The following is a 22,816-nucleotide window of genomic DNA, read 5'->3' as shown; positions in this document are numbered from 1 at the left end:
GGACGCTGGTTTGATATCACCTGACAGGAAGTGCCTACAGAGGGTGTTGAATACAGCACAAGATATTATGGGCTGTCCCGTGAATCCGCTGGATGACATTGTCGTTGCCTCAGGAGAGTGAGGAAAATTCTCAGGGATGATTCACACCCTGGCCGGCACTTTCTTGATCTCCTGCCCTCGGGCAGAAGATATAGAAGCAGGATTAGTCGCACCAACAGGGTAAAGAACAGCTTCTATCCATGGGCTGTTAGGCTGCTGAAGGAAAAGATAACAACAGGGCAACTGACTTTCGGGTTTGGTGGCTGTGCATCAGCAAACAAGGGGAATTAAGACTAAGAGAGCGGAGGGGGGGGGTGCTTGTCTAATCTCACTGTATACAAGTTGTACAAGTGATAATAAAGTATTTCAATTTCATTTCAATTTAAAGGCAAATCTGCCAAATCCAAAACAATATACAAAGCAAAGCAGAGCTGTCCTTTGTAATTCAGATTTCTCCGAATTTTGCACTGCAGTTGTCCAGCCATGGAAACAAGCAACACACACACATCATAATGGCCAGCCTTTTGCTACAAGACTGGTTGGTATAGTGCAATGACTGAGAGACTGAGCTATGGCTCAGGAAGACCCTGGTCCAGATCTTGTGTTTGCCGTAACTTCACCGGGTTGGTCATTGTCTTGGGTTCAGCCCTGCCTCATCCGCCATAACCTGCTGATATCACTCACCTATTTAAGGAAGATGCTGTATATCAGGTCAGACCAATTCAATTTCTGGTCCTACCTGGAGATGACAGGGATTGAACCTGCGACCTTCTGTGTACAAACAATTTCAGCTACAGGTTACCATACATTGCTGTTGTAAATTTTGCAGCAAGCTAATGTCTTTGAAATTAAAAGACGCTTGCTTCTTGGGAGAAAAGCAATGACAAACCTAGACAGCATCTTAAAAAGCAGAGACATCACCTTGCCAACAAAGGTCCGTATAGTTCAAGCTATGGTTTTCCTAGTAGTGATGTATGGAAGTGAGAGCTGGACCATAAAGAAGGCTGATCGACGAAGAATTGATGCTTTTGAATTCTGGTGCTGGAGGAGACTCTTGAGAGTCCCATGGACTGCAAGAAGATCAAATCTATCCATTCTTAAGGAAATCAGCCCTGAGTGCTCACTGGAAGGACAGATCCTGAAGCTGAGGCTCCAATACTTTGGCCACCTCATGAGAAGAGAAGACTCCCTGGAAAAGACCCTGATGCTGGGAAAGATGGAGGGCACAAGGAGAAGGGGACGACAGAGGATGAGATGGTGGGACAGTGTTCTCGAAGCTACCAACATGAGTCTGACCAAACTGCGGGAGGCAGTGGAAGACAGGAGGGCCTGGCGTGCTCTGGTCCAGGGGGTCACAAAGAGGCGGACACAACTAAATGACTAAAAAACAACAATGTCTTTGAGATGCTTTGCATGCTCTAAAGTGCCATAAATGCTAATAGTTATTCCAGCTGTCTTCTCCATGGTGTGTAGAAGCCAACTCCACAACAGGATTCAGCTCTTTAAAAAACTTCCCAAGACAGCTTTTTTTCACTTGACCAAACCTCTGTCCCCTTCACTCTCATAGGGCCCCTCGAGAATTGCAAAGAGCGCTCTGCAGCCTTGAGAATCTGATCATTTTTGTCTTGCCCACCTTTAGGCAAGCAGTTGAAGGTTGTACAGTTCTCTGTTGGGGAGTGGGGAAAGATGGCTGTGGTCCTCACCGCCTAATGACATTCTGGGCACCACAATTTAAGAAGGAAGTTGACATGCTGGAACAGGTGCAGAGACGGCCAACCGAAATGATTTAAGGGTCTGGAAACCAAGCCTTAGGGTGAATGGTTGAGGGAGCTGGGTATGTTTAGCCTGGAAAAGAGGAGATATAATAGCCATCTTCAAATATCTCAAGGGCTGTGCCATGGAAGATGGAGCAAACTTGTTTCCTCCTGCTCTGGAGGACAGGACTCGAAGCAATGAATTCAAGTTTGAAGATGAGATTCCAACGAAGCATCAGAAAGGACTTTCTGGCAGTGACAGCTGTTAGACCAGGGTTAGGCAACCTAAGGCCCATGGCCACAAGCAGCCAACGAAAGTCATTTCACCAGCCCACGAGCCGCCCGCTCAGCGAGTCCCCACGCGCTGTGCTAAATCAGCGCAGCGCATGATGGCCTATGCAGAATTGGATAAATTAACAGGAAGGATTCGAAACCTGCAGGACCAGAGATTCTTAGAAGACTGGAGTAAATATACAAACTATTTGAAAAGCAATTGTAATGAACAGATTACGCTAGTAGGACTGCAAGGAGTTCTGTAAGGAGGACTATCTGAAATATTGCAAGAAAGACTGTGATGAGAATTATTAGTTAATGATAATTAAGAGTAATAGAGAAATTAAGAAATGCAGAATAAGTGATAAAGAACGGAAAATCTTCAGAGGTGATGACAGAAGTCTAAAATATTGTAGAAGATAAGAAGCTATGTTATATGATTGTTGGAAATGATATGTTACAAAAACTAATAAAAGTGTATATATATTTTAAAAAATCAGCGCAGTGCAGGAACTCGCTTCCGCAGTGCCGAAATCGCGTCTGCGCATGCTCAGACGCTGAAAGTCGCGTATGCGCAGTTGCCAGAAATTGAGGCCGCGCACGTGATCTGGCCCACAGAGGGATGTCTGCTGGAGTAAACTGGCCCAGGCGAGGTGAACCTTGCTGGCCCCTGAGTTAGACAGTGGAACCAACTCCCTCGGGAGGTTGTGGACTCTCCTTCCTTGGAGATTTTAAAGTGATGGCCATCTGTCATGGATGCTTTAACTGAGATCCCTGCATTGGGTTGGACTAGAGCAGCGGTTCTCAACCCGTGGGTCCCCAGATGTTGTTGGACTGCAACTCCCATCATCCCTGAGCTCTGGGCCTTGCTAGCTAGGGCTGATGGGAGTTGTAGTTCAACAACATCTGGGGACCCACAGGTTGAGAAAGGCTGGACTAGAGGATCTTGGGGAGGGGCCTTCCAACTCTACGATTCTATGAAGCATTGGACAGAAAGTGATTTTGGCATGGCCAGGAGAACTTCTAGCATTATGGAGAACAGGGGTGGGCCTGCCTCTCTCCCGTCACTTAACTGCTGACCTTCTGTTCTCTTACGTTTGCAGCTCAACCGCCCTCCAGTGTCTTACGAGCCCCTGAATGAAATCCAGGTGGCAGAGATCAGCTCTCAAGTCCGCCGTTACCTCGATGGAACCATAGATGAGTTAGATGTAGGTACAGTCATACCTGATGTTACGTTTGCTTCAGGTTGCACGTTTTCAGGTTGCGTCCCGCGGCAACCCAGAAGTACCGGAAAGGGTTACTTCCGGGTTTTGCCGCTCGCGCATGCGCAGATGTGCAAAATGATGTCACGCGCACGTGCAGAAGCAGCGAATCGCGACCCTCGCATGCGCAGACGTGGGTTGCATTCTGCTCATGTTGTTGACACAGCGATTCTTCAAACAGCTCTTTATTCAGATGCCAGAACAGAACTGAACTGGAGGGCTCAGTCAGCCTGCTTATATAGAGCTCCAGTACCTTGTTACTGTAACAACTTTCTAAAACTATCCAATCACTGAACGTCACTTTCGATCCTTCATTTGCATAACTATCTACAGTATCCCCCTGCTGGCCCAGGGTGAGAACTTCAGTACATAACACAAGTTGTGAACGGATCCCGTCCCCTCCGGAACGGATCCCGTTCGCAACCAGAGGTACCACTGTAGTTGTCGTCTTGCAGATCCAGGGGGTGTCTTCAGAGATGGGTTGGGCAAATCATAGTTTCTTGCTCATTCGGAAGCAGTGGGGCCCAAGGCAGGGCCATACGGATTAAGGGGAGATAAACACAGTCTGGCTGCGGGATCAGGCCAAAGGCCCCTCATCTAACTTCCTCTTATAGCAGCCAACCAGGTCCCTCAGCAGGAAGCTAATTTGACCCTCTCATTCATGGGTAGGCAAACTAAGGCTCGGGGGCCGGATCCGGCCCAATCACCTTCTAAATCTGGCCCACGGACGGTCTGGGAATCAGCGTGTTTTTACATGAGTAGAATGTGTTCTTTTATTTAAAATGCATCTCTGGGTTATTTGGGGGGCATAGGAATTCGTTCATTTCCCCCCTCCCAAAATATAGTCCGGCCCCCCACAAGGTCTGAGGGGCAGTGGACCGGCCCCCTGCTGAAAAAGTTTGCTGACCCCCGCTCTCATTTTACCATGAAACATTGGAAAACGTTGGCCAGGGCTGCCTGCCTCATTATGTCATTCCCTCTGCTTTGCCAGATTTTGAGCATCAGGCAAATCCACGAAATATTCAACCAGTTCAAAATGATCTTGAGGTAAGTGCTTTGTCTTCCCTGTGCTTACACTCCGCTGACGCCTGCACTTAGAAACCCTTCGCTGGGGTTCGTAATTCCCACTCACGATGCCGTTGTCAGGGCTGGAGTCGGACGCAGGCCAGCAAGAAAGAAAGCAAATCTTCAATGCCAGTGAAGTTAACGCTTTATTCAGCCTCGTGGTCTCAGCAACCCTTCCCAGCAGGTCTTGCCTTTATGGAGCAGTTGCCAGAACCCCTCCTCTACCACCCTTAAGATGACTCCTCTCCTGGAAGTTTCCCAAGCACTATCAAACTGTATCTGCACACCTCTGATCTCTGTTCCGCCCTCCTCATCCTGCTCTTCTGCACTTCCTTGGAGACCAGCAGGGAGGGGAGCTTGTCGCAGCAGGAGGGGAAGACTCCCTGGATTTTTCTCCAGTCTCTTGACCCCCTCCTCTGCTTCAGCCTCAGAGTCTGCACTGCTCCCTGTCACAGGCTCTTCCTGCTCGCTAAACCCTGTTGCCCCTTCAGCTTCGAAACACTTCCTCCCACCAATCTTCTCCCTCTGACCTCTCCTCGGTGTCCCTCCAGCAATCCCCTGGCTCTTGAGTCTCCCTCCTTTATGTCTTCCCTTGGAGGTTCCCCGGCTGGTGCCTCACATTGCTTCTCTTCACCCAGCCAGTCTCTGACAGCAGTTTTCCCGCAGAACATCACATCTGCTTGGTATTCGTTTGGGAAGCCTTCCCTAACCATGGTTTTGCAGTGCAACTCCCACCATCCCTGACTAACGGACATGCTTGCTGGGGCTGATGGGAGTTGTAGTTCTAGAAGTCTGGAGGGCACCAAGTTGGGGAAGGCTGTGTTAGGGTATACAGTGGTACCTCAGGTTAAGAACTTAATTCGTTCTGGAGGTCCGTTCTTAACCTGAAACTGTTCTTAACCCGAAGCACCACTTTAGCTAATGGGGCCTCCTGCTGACGCGCGATTTCTGTTCTCATCCTGAAGCAAAGTTCTTAACCTGAGGTAATATTTCTGGGTTAGCGGAGTCTGTAACCTGAAGCGTCTGTAACCCAAGGTAGCACTGTACTTCATGGACACACAGACACAACCTCCATTCATTCTCTAGAATTGGAGTGGTGAACCTCAGGCCATATCTTCTCCCCAGGTTGTACCTGTCCTGGCGCTGTCAGGCAAGGCATGTCCAGAGGAAGGAATTAACTCTTTATCATCAAAAGTACACTTGCTGTCAGTTGTTCAGCCTACACTCGAGTAGGCCCCTGGCAGAGACACATGCCCGACTGGCATGTTCTCTCCCTCCTGGTTGATCGTTCGGGAGCTTCAAAACATTTCTTCAGCCCGAACATTACAGCGACCGATGCCAACCGACATTGGCACACTTAGAGATCCACAGAGTTTGCGCATTATGCGTACCAGACCTAAGCAACTCAGCATTTTGGCTAATCTACTTTATTTACATGTAAACACACACAGAGCACTGTAACATGGCTCCCCCTCTCTCTAGCATCAGACAGCAAAGAGAAAAAGAACAAAGGACAAGAGTCCCACTTCACGGAACACAGTAACACAAACATCCTGTCTCCATCACTTCCCACTCTGTGGAGTCAAAACATATACCGTCATGTGAAAGACAAAAGTCCCATGACTGCAATCATAGATCAGGAATTCTAACACTTGCAAGTTAGGGAAAGGCATGTCCATCAGTCCTATGTCTCAGCTCCTTCTAGGTGTGTACCCAATGAGGCAGTTGCCGCAACAGAGAGTCCCTGACCTTGACTTATGCATCTCCCCCCCCCCACCAAGCTGTGCTCAGGCAGGCAAAAACTACGCCTGCGTGCCACCCGCTTTTTCTCCTCCCGCTTCAATCCTCTCCTGGTCCTGGGAGACGGTGGAGCAGGGGTAGCGGGTGCAGGAGGCAGCCACGACAGCTCAGCCCAACGGTATGGGTGCATGTTTCTCTCTCCCCCCCCAAAAAAATGTATTCATTTTATAACACAACTGAGCAACACAAACAGAAAAACAAACAATACAAACAAATTATTGTCTTATCCTTATTTTTTCTAAACATTGTTAGGTGAGCTTCCCCAAGTCCCCCCTATCTGATTTACATATACAGTATCATAATTTTTAACCATTTTTTAAACCACACTTACTTTTACCATAAAAATCTTCACATTTTATTCACTTACAAATAATACTCTTTTAAAATACACTATCTTCTGCTTCTGACCCTACAGCCTATATTCACTTCCAAAGCTATTCTAAGATTTAAATATTAACATACATTTTCAAAGATCCTTTAAACTTCTTCCAATCTTCTTCCACCATCTCTTCTCTCTGGTCTCGGAGTCTCCCAGTCAGTTCGGCAAGTTCCATATAGTCCATCATCTTCATCTGCCCTTCTTCGATAGCTGGTAAATCTTGTTGCATGTTTCTCTTTTTTAGCCAGCAAGAGCAGGAAGTGGAAGCCAGGCTGCGGAATAAATACACCCTGATAGACAAAAACGACTACGCAACCCTGTCTGCAGTTCAAAAGGTTGGTGTTTGTGCACTAGCACACGTGTGTGTGTGAGAGAGAAGGAGGGAGGGAGAGAGAGGGAAACTGAGATCATTGGGCTGGAACCCAGAGCCAGGTTCAGCATTTGCATTTTAATTCTCCTATACAGTGGTGCCTCGCAAGACGAAATTAATTCGTTCCGCAAGTTTTTTCTTCTTGCGAGTTTTTCGTCTTGCGAAGCACGGTTTCCCATAGGAATGCATTGAAAATCAATCAGTGCGTTCCTATGGAGACCGTCCGGGGATAGAGGGGAAGCTCCGCGGGCCTTCCCCTCTGTCCCCGGACCTGTTTTAAAGCAGGGGAAGGGGCAGCGGGGAGAATCGCTTCTCCCCGTTGCCGCCCCTTGGTTCAAAAGGGGTCCAGGGACAGAGGGGAAGGCGCGCACGCACCTTCCCCTCTGTCCCCGGAGATTGCGGGGCTGGCAACGGGGAGAAGCGATCTTCTCCCCGCCGCCCCTTGCTTCAAAAGAGGTCCGGGGTGCGGGGGCAAATTTCGTTTTGCAAAGCAAGCCCATAGGGAAATTCGTCTTGCGAAGCAACTCGAAAACGAAAAAACCTTTCGTCTTGCGAGTTTTTCATCTCGCGAGGCGTTCGTCTTGCGGGGCACCACTGTATTTGGTTCCACTTCAAGGCCCACCCCGAAAAACTTATGAGAGGCATTGCAGCCCGGCAATATTTTGCAGGCCACGCATTTCAGATGGCTCTGTTTGTCCACATCAGAAAAACACGGTTCTCTAAAGCTCAGTGTTTCCGTGTCCCGGCCAATTTCCACTCCTAACCTGCCTCCCAAATTTAAACCCATGCAATCCAATTCGACTGAATAATCCTGGTATCCTAAAAACAGAGGCAGCAATGGTTCTGAATGCCCGTTGCTGGAGACTGCAGGAGACAGTGGGCCCTCGTGCTCGGATCCTGCTCGCAAACATCCCATAATAAGCACCTCTCTTCTCATGTTCTGATGTCCTCAGAGTTTGGGCTTGTGTGTGTGTATGTAAGTTGCTGGGGAGGCGGCACATTTCCCAACGAGTGGAATCCCAGCTGCAGATTCCAGGGGCAGAGATTTGAAACCGCTAAACAGCCCCTCCGATCTCCACTGTCGCCAGGCAGGACTGGTTGATGCCGAAGGCCACCTGGTTGGGGAAGTTGACGGGCAAGGATTTGGCATCGGAGTCGCTCCGTTCTCATCCAAGCCCGGCGGGAAGAAAACGAAAGCAAAGAGAGGCAAGGAGCAAGTCAGGTTGGTTCCCCCCTGTTCCCACAGTCAGGCGTCTTCAGGTTGGATTTCTTACGCTCCCGTGGGCCGTGGCAAATGCGGACCCCTGAACATTGCTGCCACTCTGGGCAGCTTCCAACAGAACACTAAAATTCAATAACCTATTAAACATTAAAAGCTTCCCTAAACAGGGCTGCCTTCAGATGTCTTCTAAATGTTTGGTACAGTGGTACCTCGGGTTAAATACTTAATTCATTCCAGAGGTCCGTTCTTAACCTGAACTGTTCTTAACCTGAAGCACCACTTTAGCTAATGGGGCCTGCTGCTGCCGCCACACCGCCACACCACAATTTCTGTTCTCATTCTGAAGCAAAGTTCTTAACCCAAGGTAATATTTCTCAGTTAGCAGAGTCTGTAACTTGAAGCGTATGTAACCTGAAGCATATGTAACCCGAGGTACCACTGTAACCTATTAAACATTAAAAGCTTCCCTAAAGAGGGCTGCCTTCAGATGTCTTCTAAGAGTTTGGTAGTTCTTCTCTTTGACATCTGGTGGGAGGGCGTTCCACAGGGCGGGTACCACCACTGAGAAGGCCCTCTGCCTGGTTCCCTGTAACTTGGCTTCTCGCAGTGAGGGAACCGCCAGAAGGTCCTTGGCGATGGACCTCAGTGTCTGGGCAGAACGATGGGGGTGGAGACGATCCTTCAGATATACTGGGCCGAGGCTGTTTAGGGCTTTAAAGGTCAACACCAACCCTTTGAATTGAGCTCAGAAGTATCCTGGGAGCCAATGTAGGTCTTTCAAGACCGGTGTTATATGATCCCGGCGGCCACTCCCAGTCACCAGTCTAGCTGCCGCATTCTGGATTAGTTGTAGTTTCCGGGTCATCTTCAAAGGTAGCCCCACCTAGAGTGCATTGCAGTAGTCCAAGCGGGAGATAACCAGAGCAAACACCACTTTGACGAGACAGTCTGCTGGCAGGGAGGGTCTCAGCCTGCGCACCAGATGGAGCTGGTAGATAGCTGCCCTGGACACAGAATTGACCTGCGCCTCCATGGACAGCTGTGAGTCCAGAATGACTCCCAGGCTGCACACCTGGTCCTTCAGGGGCACAGTTACCCCATTCAGGACCAGGGAGTCCTCTATACCTGCCTGCCTTCTGTCCCCCAAAAACAGTACTTCTGTCTTGTCAGGATTCAACCTCAACCTGTTAGCTGCCATCCATCCTCCAACCGAGAAAGGGAGAATTATGTATCTTTCTGATCCCTGAATCGGGAGAGGAACAGAGCAGGTCTTGAACAGAGCAGGCGTCCTGGACTAGTTGGACACAGAGGAATGGTGGGAGGAACCAGCTGGGGGGACCCTCTAAGGGAAGAAAGCTCAGAGCCCAGGGAGTGGTGGTGGTGGGAAGACTGGGAGGAGGAGGTGTCGGAAGCTCAAGAGGTAAGAGGGCTTAGTGGGCTGGGAGAATGTGGCAGAAGGGAGTCCAGAAGCAGAAACAGGAGAGTGGAATGATGCAGGCCAAGAGGCAGAGTTGAATCAGGCTGGTGAAGAAGCACGGGTGTCTCCTCCTCACTGGTCTCCCAGAACCCTGAGAGGCATGAAGTGGGAGGAGCAAAGGCGGACATGCCGGCGTCGTCTAGGGTTGCTTGTGAAAGATCCGGGAGAGGAGGAGACTTAGGCAGCTTTGGGAAGGCCTTCAGTCTGCACAACTGCCTCATAGGGGCAAGACCTTCTCAGAAGAGCTGCTGTGCTCATTAGGCCGGACACTCCTGAGCAGATCCTGTTTATTGCTGACTCGCTCCTGATGGCGGAGCAGGCATTGCAGGGGATTAGATTATCCTTTGGGTCCTTTCCAACTCTACAATTCTCTGGTCCTGGCTCTGAGAACTGTATATACCGTATTTTTCGCTCCATAAAACGCACTTTCCCCCTCCTAAAAAGTAAGGGGAAATGTGTGTGTGTCTTATGGATCGAATGCAAGCGGGAGGCTCTGCTCAGCACTCCCTTTAAAGAGTCGCATGGAGCGTGTGTGCGTCTCTTGGGGGCTTTTCCCCGAGGAGGGAGAAGGGCAGCCCATCAGTCCCTTCTCCCTCCTCAGGGAAAAGCCCCCAAAACACACTCCACACGGCTCTTTAAAGGGAGCGCAGCTCTTGGGGGCTTTCCCGGGAGGTGGAGGAAGGGACTGATGGGCTGCCCTCTGTCCCTTCCCCCACCTCCCGCAAAAACCAGCAAGAGCCGCACACACGCTCCACGCGGCTCGTGAAAGGCAGCGCAGAGCAGAGCCTGGGATGCACACAGGCTCTGCTCAGCGCTCCCTTTAAAGAATATTTTTTTCCTAGCTTTCCCCCTCTAAAAACTAGGTGCATCTTATGGAGCGAAAAATACGGTGATATGCCCCCTTTCAGAGGCACCAAAGGCTCCCAGAGGGCCGGAAAGCTCTTGCAGGACTTTTGATCTCTTCATCACCGGTCTTCCCCTTGGCCAGCTTTGGATGGTGGTCCTCAGAGTTGCATCCTCAAGTGCCCCAAACTAGAACTGAGCACATCCCAGTTTCGCAGAGGAAGGGTCAGGTCACAGCCTCAGTGGAGCTCAAGCTCAGCCCTGGATCCGGCCCTAAAACGTTGCCCTCTTCTTCTTTCCCAGTCCCACTCTGAAGAAGGAAGGCTTGGCAAGTCCTCTTTCTGGGAAGGACCTGGAGACCCTTTCCCCGTCCCGCAGCCAGGTAGGGGCAGTCACCAAGGACCCGGAGGCAAGGGAGGGCTTGATCCGCGAGCAGGACGCCGTCAGCTTCGAGACCCATCGCTCTGACTCTGCGCCAAGAGAGGAGCCCAGCACAAGGCCCAGGTTGGTTCTTTGCCTCTTAGGAAGGTCGTGAGCCCTGTCTGTAGCCGACTAGGGTGCTGTTCCAAAAACTGATGGTGGGGATAACCACCATCTCTGCGCCTGCGCACACACACCGTTTTTATAGTTCAAATTCACTCAAAGCCAGATCAAGGGGAGTAATAGTACTGCTCTAGTCTGCCTCGGTCAGACCCCACCTGCAGTCCTGTGTCCAGCACTGGGCACTCCAGTTTCAGAAATCTCTGGGCGCCACAATTTGAGGAGGATATTGACAAGGTGGGACGTGTGCAGAGGAGGATGACCAAGATGACCAGGGGTCTGGAAACCAAGCCTTATGAGGAACGGTTGAAGGAGTTGGGTATATTTAGCCTGGAAAAGAGGAGACTGAGAGGAGATAGGAGAGCCCTCTTCAAATATCTTAAGGCAGCAATGGCCAAACTTGGCCCTCCAGCTGTCTTGGGACTACAATTCCCATCTGTGCTGGGCCCGGGGGTTAACCCGAGCCACACTGTCCAGGTCCGGTCCCGAATCCAAGGGTTCTGCGAGGAGTCAGTCCAACAGGGCCAAGGCAGAAAACCGGTCTAGGTCAGGCACAGGATAACAGGCAGATACCAGCAGCAGCAATGTTGCTCCCACAACCTGGGTCTTATACACGAGGGTGTCTTATGGACGGCGAAATATGGTAAGTCCTCCTTCATGCACACAGAGGTAAACTATGGAACTCACTGCCACAGGAGGGGAGAGTTGCTCTCTTGCTTGCTGGTTTCCCACAGGAATCGGGTCGGCCACTGTGAGGACAGGATGCTGGACTGGATAGGCATCTTGGTTTGATCCTGGTCTATACATCCCGTCCCACCCTATACATAGAAATGAGCAAACCAGTGATATTTTAGGGAGTGTGCTGGGCCCGGGGGTTAACCTGAGCAATGCAGTCCAGCTCCAGTCCCAAATCCAGGGATACCACGAGGCGTCTGTCCGACAGGCTCAAGGCAAGAAGCCAGGCAAGGACAGGTATAGGATCTCAGGCAGGATCTAGCATACAGCAATGTTGCTCCCACAACCTGGGACAGGGTCCGACAGCCTTTTATCTCTGTTGAGGTAACGGCCGGTCCTGGTCCCCCGGTGACTCCCCTCCCTGTTTCGCCCGAAGGCGAGCACTCCTCCTGCGAGTACTCAGATCTCTCCTTCTCTCAGACCTCAGTCTCTGCAGCTCGGGAGTCGTCGGTGGGTTACTAGACCCAGGGGCCACCTCAGCCTCCCCTGACCCAACCGGTAGTGGAGCAGCTGCAAGTGATGGCCCAGCTGGAGGCAACGAGGTCATCCCCGCATCTGAAGCCAGGGCAGGATCAGGCCCCTGACTCGGCCCAGCTGGTGCTTGTTGCAGGGGAACCTGGGCAGACTGGGGCTCTTCAGGATCAGGCCCCAGACTCGGTTCAGACGCCGCCTGAGGCAAAGGATCCGTTGCAGACTGAGTCTCCTCTGGTTCCGAGTCCGAGCCCCAGTCCCAGGCCATCACACCATCATCCCTGACCACTGGTCCTGTTAGCTAGGGACGATGGGAGTTGTAGTCCCAAAACAGCTGGAGGGCCGAGTTTGCCCATCACTGTCTTAAGGGATGTCACATGGAAGAGGGAGCGAGCTTGTTTTCTCCTGCTGTGGAGGGTAGGACTTGAACCAATGGCTTCAAGTTCCAAGGAAAGAGAATCTGACTGAACACCAGCAAGAACTTTCTCATAGTAAGAGCAGCTTAATAGTGGGACCGATTTTCTCAGGAGGTTGTGGACTCTCCTTCATTGGAGGCTTTTAAACAGAGGTTGGATGGCCATCTATCATTGATGCTTTAGCTGATTCCTGCATTTTAGGGGGTTGGACAAGATGATGATAATAATAGTTTATTATTTATACCCCGCCCCTCTGGCTGGGTTTCCCCAGCCACTCTGGGCGGCTTCCAACAGAATATTAAAATACAATAACCTATCAAACATTAGAAGCTTCCCTAAACAGGGCTGCCTTCAAATGTCTTCTAAAAGTCTGGTAGTTGTTTTTCTCTTTGACATCTGGTGGGAGGGTGTTCCACAGGGCGGGTGCCACTACCGAGAAGGCCCTCTGCCTGGTTCCCTGTAACTTGGCTTCTCACAGGGAAGGAACCACCAGAAGGCCCTTGGAGCTGGACCTCAGTGTCCGGGCAGAACGATGGGGGTGGAGACGCTCCTTCAGGTATACTGGGCCAAGGCCGTTTAGGGCTTTAAAGGTCAGCACCAACATTTTGAATTGTGCTCGGAAACGTACTGGGAGCCAATGTAGGTCTTTCAGGACCGGTGTTATATGGTCTCGGCGGCCGCTCCCAGTCACCAGTCTAGCTGCCGCATTCTGGATTAGTCATAATTTCAGGGTCACCTTCCAAGGTAGCCCCACGTAGAGCGCATTGCAGAGACTCTTGGTCTCCTGTTCCAACTCTATGATTCTGACTCAGGCGGACTCTTATGCGGCTTATTGCCAGTCTCCAAGCTCAGCCTTTTCCCTCCCTGTGCCCTGAAGGGTTTATTTTCCTCCTGGCTCTGCAAGGAAATTCATGACTCCCCACAGAATGCCCCAAATAGTCAACACGCACAAACATACACACATACCACCTCTGGCTTGGAATGGCTGGGTTTTTTTTAAAAAAAATTGTCCTTCTCTTCTTGAGTTGAAGTTTTCATCTCCCAAAAAGTTTCTGATTTGAATTTCCATTGAAATGAGGCTGCATTTTAACATTTTAATGTTTTGATGTTGTATTTTAATCTTGTTTTTAAGTTGTATCTTAATCAATTTGTTTTTATATCGGGTGTTAGCCGCCCTGAGCCCGGTCTTGGCTGGGGAGGGCGGGGTATAAATAAAAATTATTATTATTATTATTATTATTATTATTATTATTATTATTATTATTCTTTGGAAACAGTTCCCCACCTGCAAAGACAGCAGCCTTTGAGGAGTTCAAGAACGAGCGCGGCAGCGAAATCAACCGGATATTCAAGGAGAACAAAGCCATCCTGAATGACCGCAAGAGCAAAATGAACGAGGTCGCCCAGAGAATCAACGTGCTCAAAACGGAGATGGACAACATCAAGCAGGCACTGGACGCCCAGAAAACTGAACGTGATCAGCAGGGTGAGCAGGGCCTGGGCTGCGTCAGAGAATCTTACGAGTTGGAAGGGACCCGAGGGTCATCTAGTCCAACCCCCCCGAGAGTGGGAGAGACTCATGTTAAAGTTGGGGCGGGGGGAGATGCCGTGCCATGCCTGGCAACTAGGGAGGGGAAAGAAATTCGGTTTGGTTTGCGTTTAAACGAGAACCTGCCTAAGTCACGCTTTCAGAAGCAGTTTGAGAAGCAAAGTTCTCCAAAATTCCTTTCTCCAAATTCTGCAATGCAGTCCTCCCACCAAGTTACAAATCCAGGGGGAAACGACACCCCAAGATGTATTACACTAAGGGCTCACAAGTGACTTCAACTCGAGGGCCTCCTCTGTACGCCCCGAGATGGACGGCATCGTGGTTTTGAGGGGCACTCCCAACCCGTAAAACTTTGTTCTGTTCTTGGACCCTCCAGGAGAATACCAGAGCGAGGACGGACAAATCATTATTGACGAAGAGGAGTTCATGTTGATTATGAAGATGAAGGACCTGAAGAAACAGTACCGGCTGGATTACGAGGAGCTGCGGAACCTCCGGTCGGAAGTCCAGTATTGCCAACACCTAGTGGACCAGTGCCGCAACAGGCTGGTCTCAGGTACTGCCGGTGGGCAAAGGGCCTGGCATGCGCTTTCTAGCCCGGCGTGCGCTGAGCATGCGCTAAGCCTTAGCACATGGCCTGCGTTGGTCTTGTTGGGCAGAAGTACAGGAAATCCATATGTTGTTGGTCTCATAGCAGGCTTCCTCAGGTCAAAAATACCGTATTTTTTGCTCTATAAGACTCACTTTTTCCCTCTTAAAAAGTAAGGGGAAATGTGTGTGCGTCTTATGAAGTCAATGCAGGCTGTGCAGCTATCCCAGAAGCCAGAACAGCAAGAGGGATCGCTGCTTTCGCTGCGTAGTGATCCCTCTTGTTGTTCTGGCTTCTGAGATTCAGAATATTTTTTCCCTTGTTTTCCTCCTCCAAAAACTAGGTGCGTCTTGTGGTCTGGTGCGTCTTATAGAGCGAAAAATACGGTAGCTGGAACAACCAGAAGGTTTTAGCTGGTTGGAGGGCTGCGTTCAGCACCCCCCAGCATCTTCAGAGGCTTGGAATAAGGCAGAGACAGAGGACCCCAAACCGGAAGGGCCTGAAAATACTCTGGGGGAACAGATGAAACGTTCCAGATTCTTGAAAGAAATTATGATAGCAACAGGCTGAAATTAGAATCAAAGTGCCCTTAGTACGCACAGGTCCCACTTACTGAACACAATGCATTCCCTAGAAATCATTTGTTAGGAGAGTGTTCGCACAACAAGTCCACAATTTCCATTATTTCCTAAGGGGACATTTCTAATGCAGAATTTTTCCACTCCCCCCTACCACTCCATGGTTTCTTCCTGAAATCACTGCAGCCTATCAGTAAAACAGAGGGAAAATTTAAAAACTGATTTGCCTGACCCACATTTGTCAGATTTTTCTGCTCTTCGATTCATCTGCTCTTGTTCCCAGTACATTTCCGAGCACAATTCAAAGTGTCGGTGTTGACCTTTAAAGCCCTAAATGGCATCAGTTCAGTATACCTGAAGGAGCGTCTCCACCCCCATCGTTCTGCCCGGACACTGAGGTCCAGCGCCGAGGGTCTTTTGGCGGTTCCCTCGCTGCGAGAAGCCAAGTTACAGGGAACAAGGCAGAGGGCCTTCTCGGTAGCGGCACCCGCCCTGTGGAACGCCCTCCCATCAGATGTCAAAGAGAGAAACAACTACCTGACATTTAGAAGACATCTGAAGGCAGCCCTGTTTAGAGAAGCTTTTAATGTTTAATAGATTGTTGTATTTTAATATTCTGTTGGAAGCTGCCCAGAGTGGCTGGGGAGACCCAGCCAGATGGGCGGGGTATAAATAATAAATTATTATTATTAATATTACATTATTATTCCTGCTTTCTGTCTGAAAGCAGCTGCCACTGACCAGCAAAGCACAAAAAAAGGAAGTCAACTCTTTAGATAAGTGAATCCGCAGAGCGTAGTGAAGTTTGGGCATAATTATTTAAGTGCAGATGAGTGAATTTTCAGATAACAAGCATGCGGATGGTGTGACTTGCGTGTTTTGATTGATGGTTACAGACAGGCAAAATGGACTTGGTTGCTCAAATGCAATTTGAAAAATACACAAAGAAAAACAAAATACATGCAATATATATGATGTAGGAGATAACTGACCATATGTCCACCTCCTTTCAGAATTCGAAATCTGGTACAACGAGTCCTTCCTCATCCCAGAGGAGGTCCAGGAAGCCTTAAGGTCTGGGGGAGCCATAAGGCTTGGCATGATCCCAATTAACAGAGTCCTAACTCTGGTAAGTAAAGCCGAGATGCATACCTTGGCCTTCCTCACCCTGTTTCACTGATCAGCTGCTAAGCACTGATCAGCTGTTGGCACCCAAGAGCTGATCCACCCTGGCAACTGCCAAGTTGTTGCAGACCCAGAGAACCCCCAATATCTCTTGCAAGAATCCCTGTGCCCTTAGGAGGGGGAGAAAAAGGATGTGCTTGTGTGTGTGTCACACGATGCACAGTGCAAGATTCATTGAAGGGAAGATGGCCTTTCCTATCTTCTGAAGGACACACCATGATTTATAAGAGGGGAAAAGGGAGGTCTTTCCCGATTCCTCCCTCCACAACACACTGCTTGGTGTCGCAATGATCCAATACGATAATCTTTATTGTCATTGTCCCATAAAGAACAACAAAATTGAAAAAAAATCTACATCAGACATTCAGAAACCAACAAGCCTGCTATCCCAGCCTGGTTGACCCCCTAAAAACTCTGATACCCCATAATATGCTCCCACAGAGTCTACCTTAAAAGTAAAGGGACCCCTGACCATTAGGTCCAGTCGTGGCCGACTCTGGGTTTGCGGTGCTCATCTCACTTTATTAGCCGAGGGAGCCGGCGTACCGTGTCTGGGTTCTGTGCCCAGCATGACTAAGCCGCTTCTGGCGAACCAGAGCAGCGCACGGAAATGCCGTTTACCTTCCCGCCGGAGTGGTACCTATTTATCTACTTGCACTTTGACGTGCTTTCGAACTGCTAGGTTGGTAGGAGCAGGGACCGAGCAACGGGAGCTCACCCCGTCGCGGGGATTTGAACCGCCGACCTTCTGATCAGCAAGTCCTAGGCTCTGTGGTTTAACCCACAGCGCCACCCGCGTCCCAGAGGCTACCTTACACTGCGTTTAAAACCAAAATTGCATTTGGATAGAAACTGTTTCTCAGGCGGCTAGTCCTAGTCTTCTCTGGGCTCCCTGCATCTGTTTGACCATGACTTCTCCTCCTTTGGAGTTAGAGATATTTGGCGCATGCATCAGCCAGGTAGACCGTCTTTGCTTCCCACTTCTCCCCTGGTGGGGCAGGGCACCTTTTTGTGGTGTGTCCCCCGTCCCAGTGCCAAAATGTCTCGGGCCGGCCCTGCTTCCCATCAGCCGGTAGGTCAAATTTGCTGTGTGCCCCACTATTTCATTCTTGGCTTTTGCATTCCTCTCTTCTTCTCCTCCTTCCAGGATGAAGACGAACAGGAGAGGTTTGAGCGGATGCAGCAGGAAGTCCTGCCGTTCTGCCCGGATTCTGTCTCCTTCTACAATGCCAAAGCAAAGGTGGACCGGAAGGTAAAACTGAGAACCTCTAGGTCCTGTTGCTTCTGTTCTGTATCAGATGCTGAAGGGAATCAGGAGATGGCCATTATCTAATAATAATAATAATAATAATAATAATAATAATAATAATACTACTACAGTGGTACCTTGGGTTAAGTACTTAATTCGTTCCAGAGGTCCGATCTTAACCCGAAACTGTTCTTAACCTGAAGCACCACTTTAGCTAATGGCGCCTCCTGCCGCTGCCGCGCCACCAGAGCACGATTTCTGTTCTCATCCTGAAGCAAAGTTCTTAACCCAAAGTAATATTTCTGGATTAGCGGAGTCTGTAACCTGAAGCGTCTGTAACCCGAGGTACCACTGTAATTTATTTATACCCCACCCATCTGACTTGGTCTCCCCAGCCACTCTGGGCGGCTTCCAACCAAATATCAAAAACAATACAATACAGACATTAAAACCTCGCTAAACAGGTGTCTTTTAAAAGTAAAATAGTTGTTTATTGCCTTGACATCTGCTGGGAGGGCGTTCTACAGGGCAGGCACCACCACCGAGAAGGCCCTATGCCTGGTTCCCTGTAACTTCACTTCTTGCAGTGAGGGAATCGCCAGAAGGCCCTCGGAGCTGGACCTCCGTGTCCGGGCAGAACGATGGGGGTGGAGATGCACCTTCAGGTATAAAGGACATGTATTTTTAGCTCCTCTTTCTGAGTTTTCCAGAGGCATCTAGCAGGGGCTAATATTTTACTCAGATGGACCCTTGGTCTGATCCAGCCGGGCATCTCTTGTATCCTTTGCTTTCCAGGGAAGTAGAGCTTCTGGGTTTTCCTTGGGGGCATCCCGGTCAACACAGCAGGGCAGGGGGGGAATTTTGACTGCTGTGAAACTGGATGGACCTTTGGCCTTATTCAGCAGCCAACCTCTTCTTATAATTCCCGTTAATGCCCTATAACGGATCAAAGTTGGCACCTGCATTGATCTTACGGAAGTAAAATCAACAAAACAATGTCTCTTATTAAACCCCAGCGGGAATAGAAAGGCATTTAAAGGGTTCATATTTCGCAGAACCTTTTGCCCCACAAATAACGAGCAACCGGTGTGTAAAAAGGTGGGACGAGTTCTTGGGTGTTCATCTTCTGTTTCGGTCTCATCCAGTTGTGCAGACAAAAGCTGATCAGTCGCTGCTGGTTAGAATCCAGAGGGCGGGATGTTGCTGCTGGCTCCCAGCTTGCAAAACAGAGATCTGTCCCAGTATGTGATGGCCTGGGACTGGGGCTTGGACTCGGAACCAGAAGAGTCTCAGTCTACACCGGATCCTTTGCCTCAGGCATCATCTGAACCAAGTCTGGGGCCTGATCCTGAAGAGCCCCAGTCTGCACAGGTTCCCCTGCAACAAGCACCAGCTGGGCCGAGTCAGGGGCCTGATCCTGCCCTGGCTCCAGATGCGGGGATGACCTCGTTGCCTTCAGCTGGGCCGTCACTTACAGCTGCTCCACTACCGGTTGGGTCAGGGGAGGCTGAGGCGGCCCCTGGGCCTAGTAACCCACCGACGTCTCCCGAGCTGCAGAGACTGAGGTCTGAGAGAAGGAGAGACCTGAGTACAGTGGTACCTGGGGTTACATATGCTTCAGGTTACAGACTCTGCTAACCCAGAAATAGTACTGCGGGTTAAGAACTTTGCTTCAGGATGAGAACAGAAATCATGCTCTGGCAGCAGCGGGAGGCCCCATTAACTAAAGTGGTGCTTCAGGTTAAGAACAGTTTCAGGTTAAGAACAGACCTCTGGAACGAATTAAGTACTTAACCTGAGGTAGCACTGTACTCACAGGAGGAGTGCTTGCCTTTGGGCGAAACAGGGAGGTGAGTCACCGGGGGATTAGGACCGGCCGCTACCCCGACAAAGGCTGTTGGACCCTGCCCCAGGTTGCAGGAGCAACATTGCTGTGTGCTAGATCCTGCACCTGTCCTTGCCTGGTTTCCTGCCTCTTGTCCTGCTTTGGCCCTGTCGGACTAACTCCCGCAGAACCTTCGGATTCTGGTCTGGTCCTGGACCGCGTTTCATGGGTTACCCCTGGGCCCAGCACAGTAATTCCAGCAGGATGTTAACATGGCGCAGGCCTCTCCCCTCGTTCACCTGCCCATTGAAAGTGGCAAGCGCTTTGCTAGAATAGTAAGCAAACCAGAGAGTGCAGCCGCTTCTATAAATTATTGAACAGAACTTGCATCACAACGTCATATGCAACACGGCAGCTTAATTGGCAGCCTTTTGCCTGCAGAAATAGGCCAGGATGAGACCGAAAAGGGACGCAGAGGAGCTCGTTCTGCACTTCAGCATTCTATAAATACTCACTTGGTCTCATGGAAGAGGCCTGCAAAAAGTTCGTGCTTGTTTGAACTATTGGTTTGACCTAATGCCGAATCTATTTTTACAACTTATGTCAAGGTTAGGGGTGGGGGAAGTTTGAGTATTTAAAGGGATGGGGAGAAAAGGCCTAGGAGGAACAGAGCAGAGTGGGAATTTTGAGCACCCGAACACCCCATCCAAAATTACTGGACGCCTCCCAGGCCTTGACAAGAAACCTTCTAAAACTCCACATGGGCTGGAGGCTTGAATAGATTTTGTTTTAACTGAAAGCCAAGATTATCAGGGCTCTGAAAAGCCACTTCTGGGTGGCAAAATCTTATGTCCATTATGTCCAGTCGTGGCCGACTCTGGGGTTGCGGCGCTCATCTCGCTTTATTGGCCGAGGTAGCCGGCGTACAGCTTCTGGGTCATGTGGCCAGCATGACTAAGCCGCTTCTGGCGAACCAGAGCAGCACACAGAAACGCCATTTACCTTCCCGCCGGAGTGGTACCTATTTATCTACTTGCACTTTGACGTGCTTTCGAACTGCTAGGTTGGCAGGAGCAGGGACTGAGCAACAGGAGCTCACCCCGTTGCGGGGATTCAAACCGCCGACCTTCTGATTGGCAAGTCCTAGGCTCTGTGGTTTAACCCACAGCTCTATCTTGCATCCCTCTTATTTCAAGACATTTTTTTTTTTTGCACCCCACCCCCAAGAATGCCAGGAATAACAGCCCCATCTCTTTCTCTGTTTGAAAGCACAAATACGCTGGAGCCATGTCTACCCTTGAGCAAATGCGGAAGAAGCCCGGATCCGTCCAAGCAGCGGTGAAGAACAAGCCCCCTTCCGTCCTCAGCATCGTGTAGCAGAGCCGGAACGCGCCGGGTCTTATTTCTTACGGGTGGAACTAAAGAAATGGACCTCTGAGCGCGTCAAAATATGTTTTGTTTTTTGGAATAGGCAGAGACTATAACAGACGTCTAGGGAATCTACATTGTTAATAACACTTGTACATTTCACCAAATGGTATTCACAGAGATTGGTAATAAATTAGTGAGAGAAAACGTATAAACTTTGCTGAAAGTGTCGGAATAAGACTCCGAGTTCTGCTGGGGGAGGTGCAAATGAAGATTTGTCAGTGGGAGGAAAGGCGCTTAGGCTAACGTCTCACCGATTCCCTCCCCACAAAAGCAAAACAGGACTGTAGGGCTTCCTCGATAATTTGGATGTTCTTATAGGTAATGCAATGACTCCAGAATCCCTCAATAATAATAATAATAAATTTTATTTATACCCCACCCTCCCCGGCCAGAGCCAGGCTCAGTGGAGCTAACACCAATAAAATAAAATCACAGTAAAAACATAATAGGGGAGAAAGAGAGGGAGGGGGGGAGCAATTTAAAATACAGGTTAAAATGCAATTTAAAATGCAGCCTCATTTTAAAATAGCTCATAAGGGGAGGGAAACATAAGGGTCAGACCGAGCCCAAACCAAAGCGAGGCGGAACAGCTGTCTTGCAGGCCCTGCGGAAAGATGTCAAGTCCCCAATGTCAATGAGAAGGGGATGCTGGGAGTTGTAGTTGGGGAAGGCTGAGCTAGGAAACCTCCCCTCCTTATCCTGTTGCTGATAGGCGGGGAGAGAGAGAGAGAGAGAGAGAGAGAGAGAGAGAGAGAGAGAGAGAGGAAGACGAGGGCTTCATTCAAACACTTCTCAAGAATGGGGCCAATTCCCCTTCAAAGAGGAATCTACCTGGACAGTTTGGTTTGGGACTGCACCCTTTTGTCCTACATGCTCCTTCTGCCATCCTTGTAGAGGAATTTCTTCCCAGCGGCCAAGGGCTTCAGAAGACAGCAGGGTACCCGTTTCAGGGGATATCCTACATTTCAGGAAAAGTCCATAATAGGGGACTCAAGTCTCCAAATTAAGCAGCTCATTTTTCTTTTTTCAGTTTTTTTATTGATTTTCACAGTTTCAAAACACACAAACAAACATCTTATTTAGATCTTGGTAACATTATTAAGTGACTTCCTCAAACCCCCTTGGTTGAATTTCATTGTATCTCATTTTTAACAGTTTTCCAAAATCGATTTTCTCAAAAAAATAACTTGGGTCACTTAACCTCTTTCATTCTTTCTAAGTTTGACATTAAACATCTTAAATCTGATCCTTACATATTTCACTCCTAAGCCTATCGATTTATTTGCAAGCTCTTCCCATTAAGTTATCTTAACATATTTAACTAAGCAATCTTTAAATTTCTTCCATTCTTCCTGGTACTCCTCCTCCTCCTTCTGGTCGCGGACTCTTCCGGTCAGGTTGGCCAGCTCCGAAAAATCCATCATCTTCATCTGCCAATCTTCCACTGTTAAGCAGCTCATTTTTCAGTGGCGCGGACTGTTTGGAAAGGCAGTTCTGTGAAGGGATGGCCCGACATTGCCTGTGATTGTTGTTGGAGCAGACCTTCCTCTTGAATAGCAAAGGTCTTGACATGACCTTGACGCTTGCTCCTCCTCTGCCCCTGAAAGATGGGAGATTGGAGGGTGATGGGCAGTGTAAGGATATCAGGGGGTTGCTCAAGAGCAATCAGGCAAATGCCTCCCAGGTCTGTTGTAAAGCCTTGTTATTGGTGCCAGAAAAAACCTTCACCATGCAGAGCGCCACTATTCCGTGGCTGGCTCATTC

General features: G+C 49.5%; 2 protein-coding genes across 3 annotated transcripts in view; both read left to right on the top strand.

The window, feature by feature from the left end:
- LOC308569544 (uncharacterized protein) overlaps positions 1-9,342 on the top strand; it is a 201,715-nt gene extending 192,373 nt beyond the window's left edge. The window contains exon 5 of the transcript XR_014000752.1: positions 9,179-9,342. The gene's annotated coding sequence lies outside the window, so the exon portion shown is untranslated. The remainder of the gene's footprint in view (positions 1-9,178) is intronic.
- The window catches only part of KIF9 (kinesin family member 9), a 36,380-nt gene extending 15,176 nt beyond the window's left edge, over positions 1-21,204 (top strand). For both annotated transcript variants that reach the window (XM_081163574.1, XM_081163573.1), the window contains 10 exons: positions 3,170-3,274; positions 4,320-4,375; positions 6,817-6,907; positions 8,031-8,164; positions 10,788-10,988; positions 13,924-14,132; positions 14,572-14,751; positions 16,376-16,491; positions 17,695-17,799; positions 20,891-21,204. In XM_081163574.1, coding sequence (XP_081019700.1) covers positions 3,170-3,274; positions 4,320-4,375; positions 6,817-6,907; positions 8,031-8,164; positions 10,788-10,988; positions 13,924-14,132; positions 14,572-14,751; positions 16,376-16,491; positions 17,695-17,799; positions 20,891-20,998 — 1,305 coding nt within the window. In that variant the 3' untranslated portion in view covers positions 20,999-21,204. The remainder of the gene's footprint in view (positions 1-3,169; positions 3,275-4,319; positions 4,376-6,816; positions 6,908-8,030; positions 8,165-10,787; positions 10,989-13,923; positions 14,133-14,571; positions 14,752-16,375; positions 16,492-17,694; positions 17,800-20,890) is intronic.
- The last annotated feature ends 1,612 nt before the right edge of the window (positions 21,205-22,816 follow it).

This window comes from Podarcis bocagei (assembly GCF_964188305.1).
Source record: "Podarcis bocagei genome assembly, chromosome: 12".
In the NCBI taxonomy this organism is placed as follows: domain Eukaryota; kingdom Metazoa; phylum Chordata; class Lepidosauria; order Squamata; family Lacertidae; genus Podarcis; species Podarcis bocagei.
The sequence above is the reverse complement of the archived record's forward strand: the minus strand, read 5'-3'. Positions and strand labels throughout refer to the sequence as shown.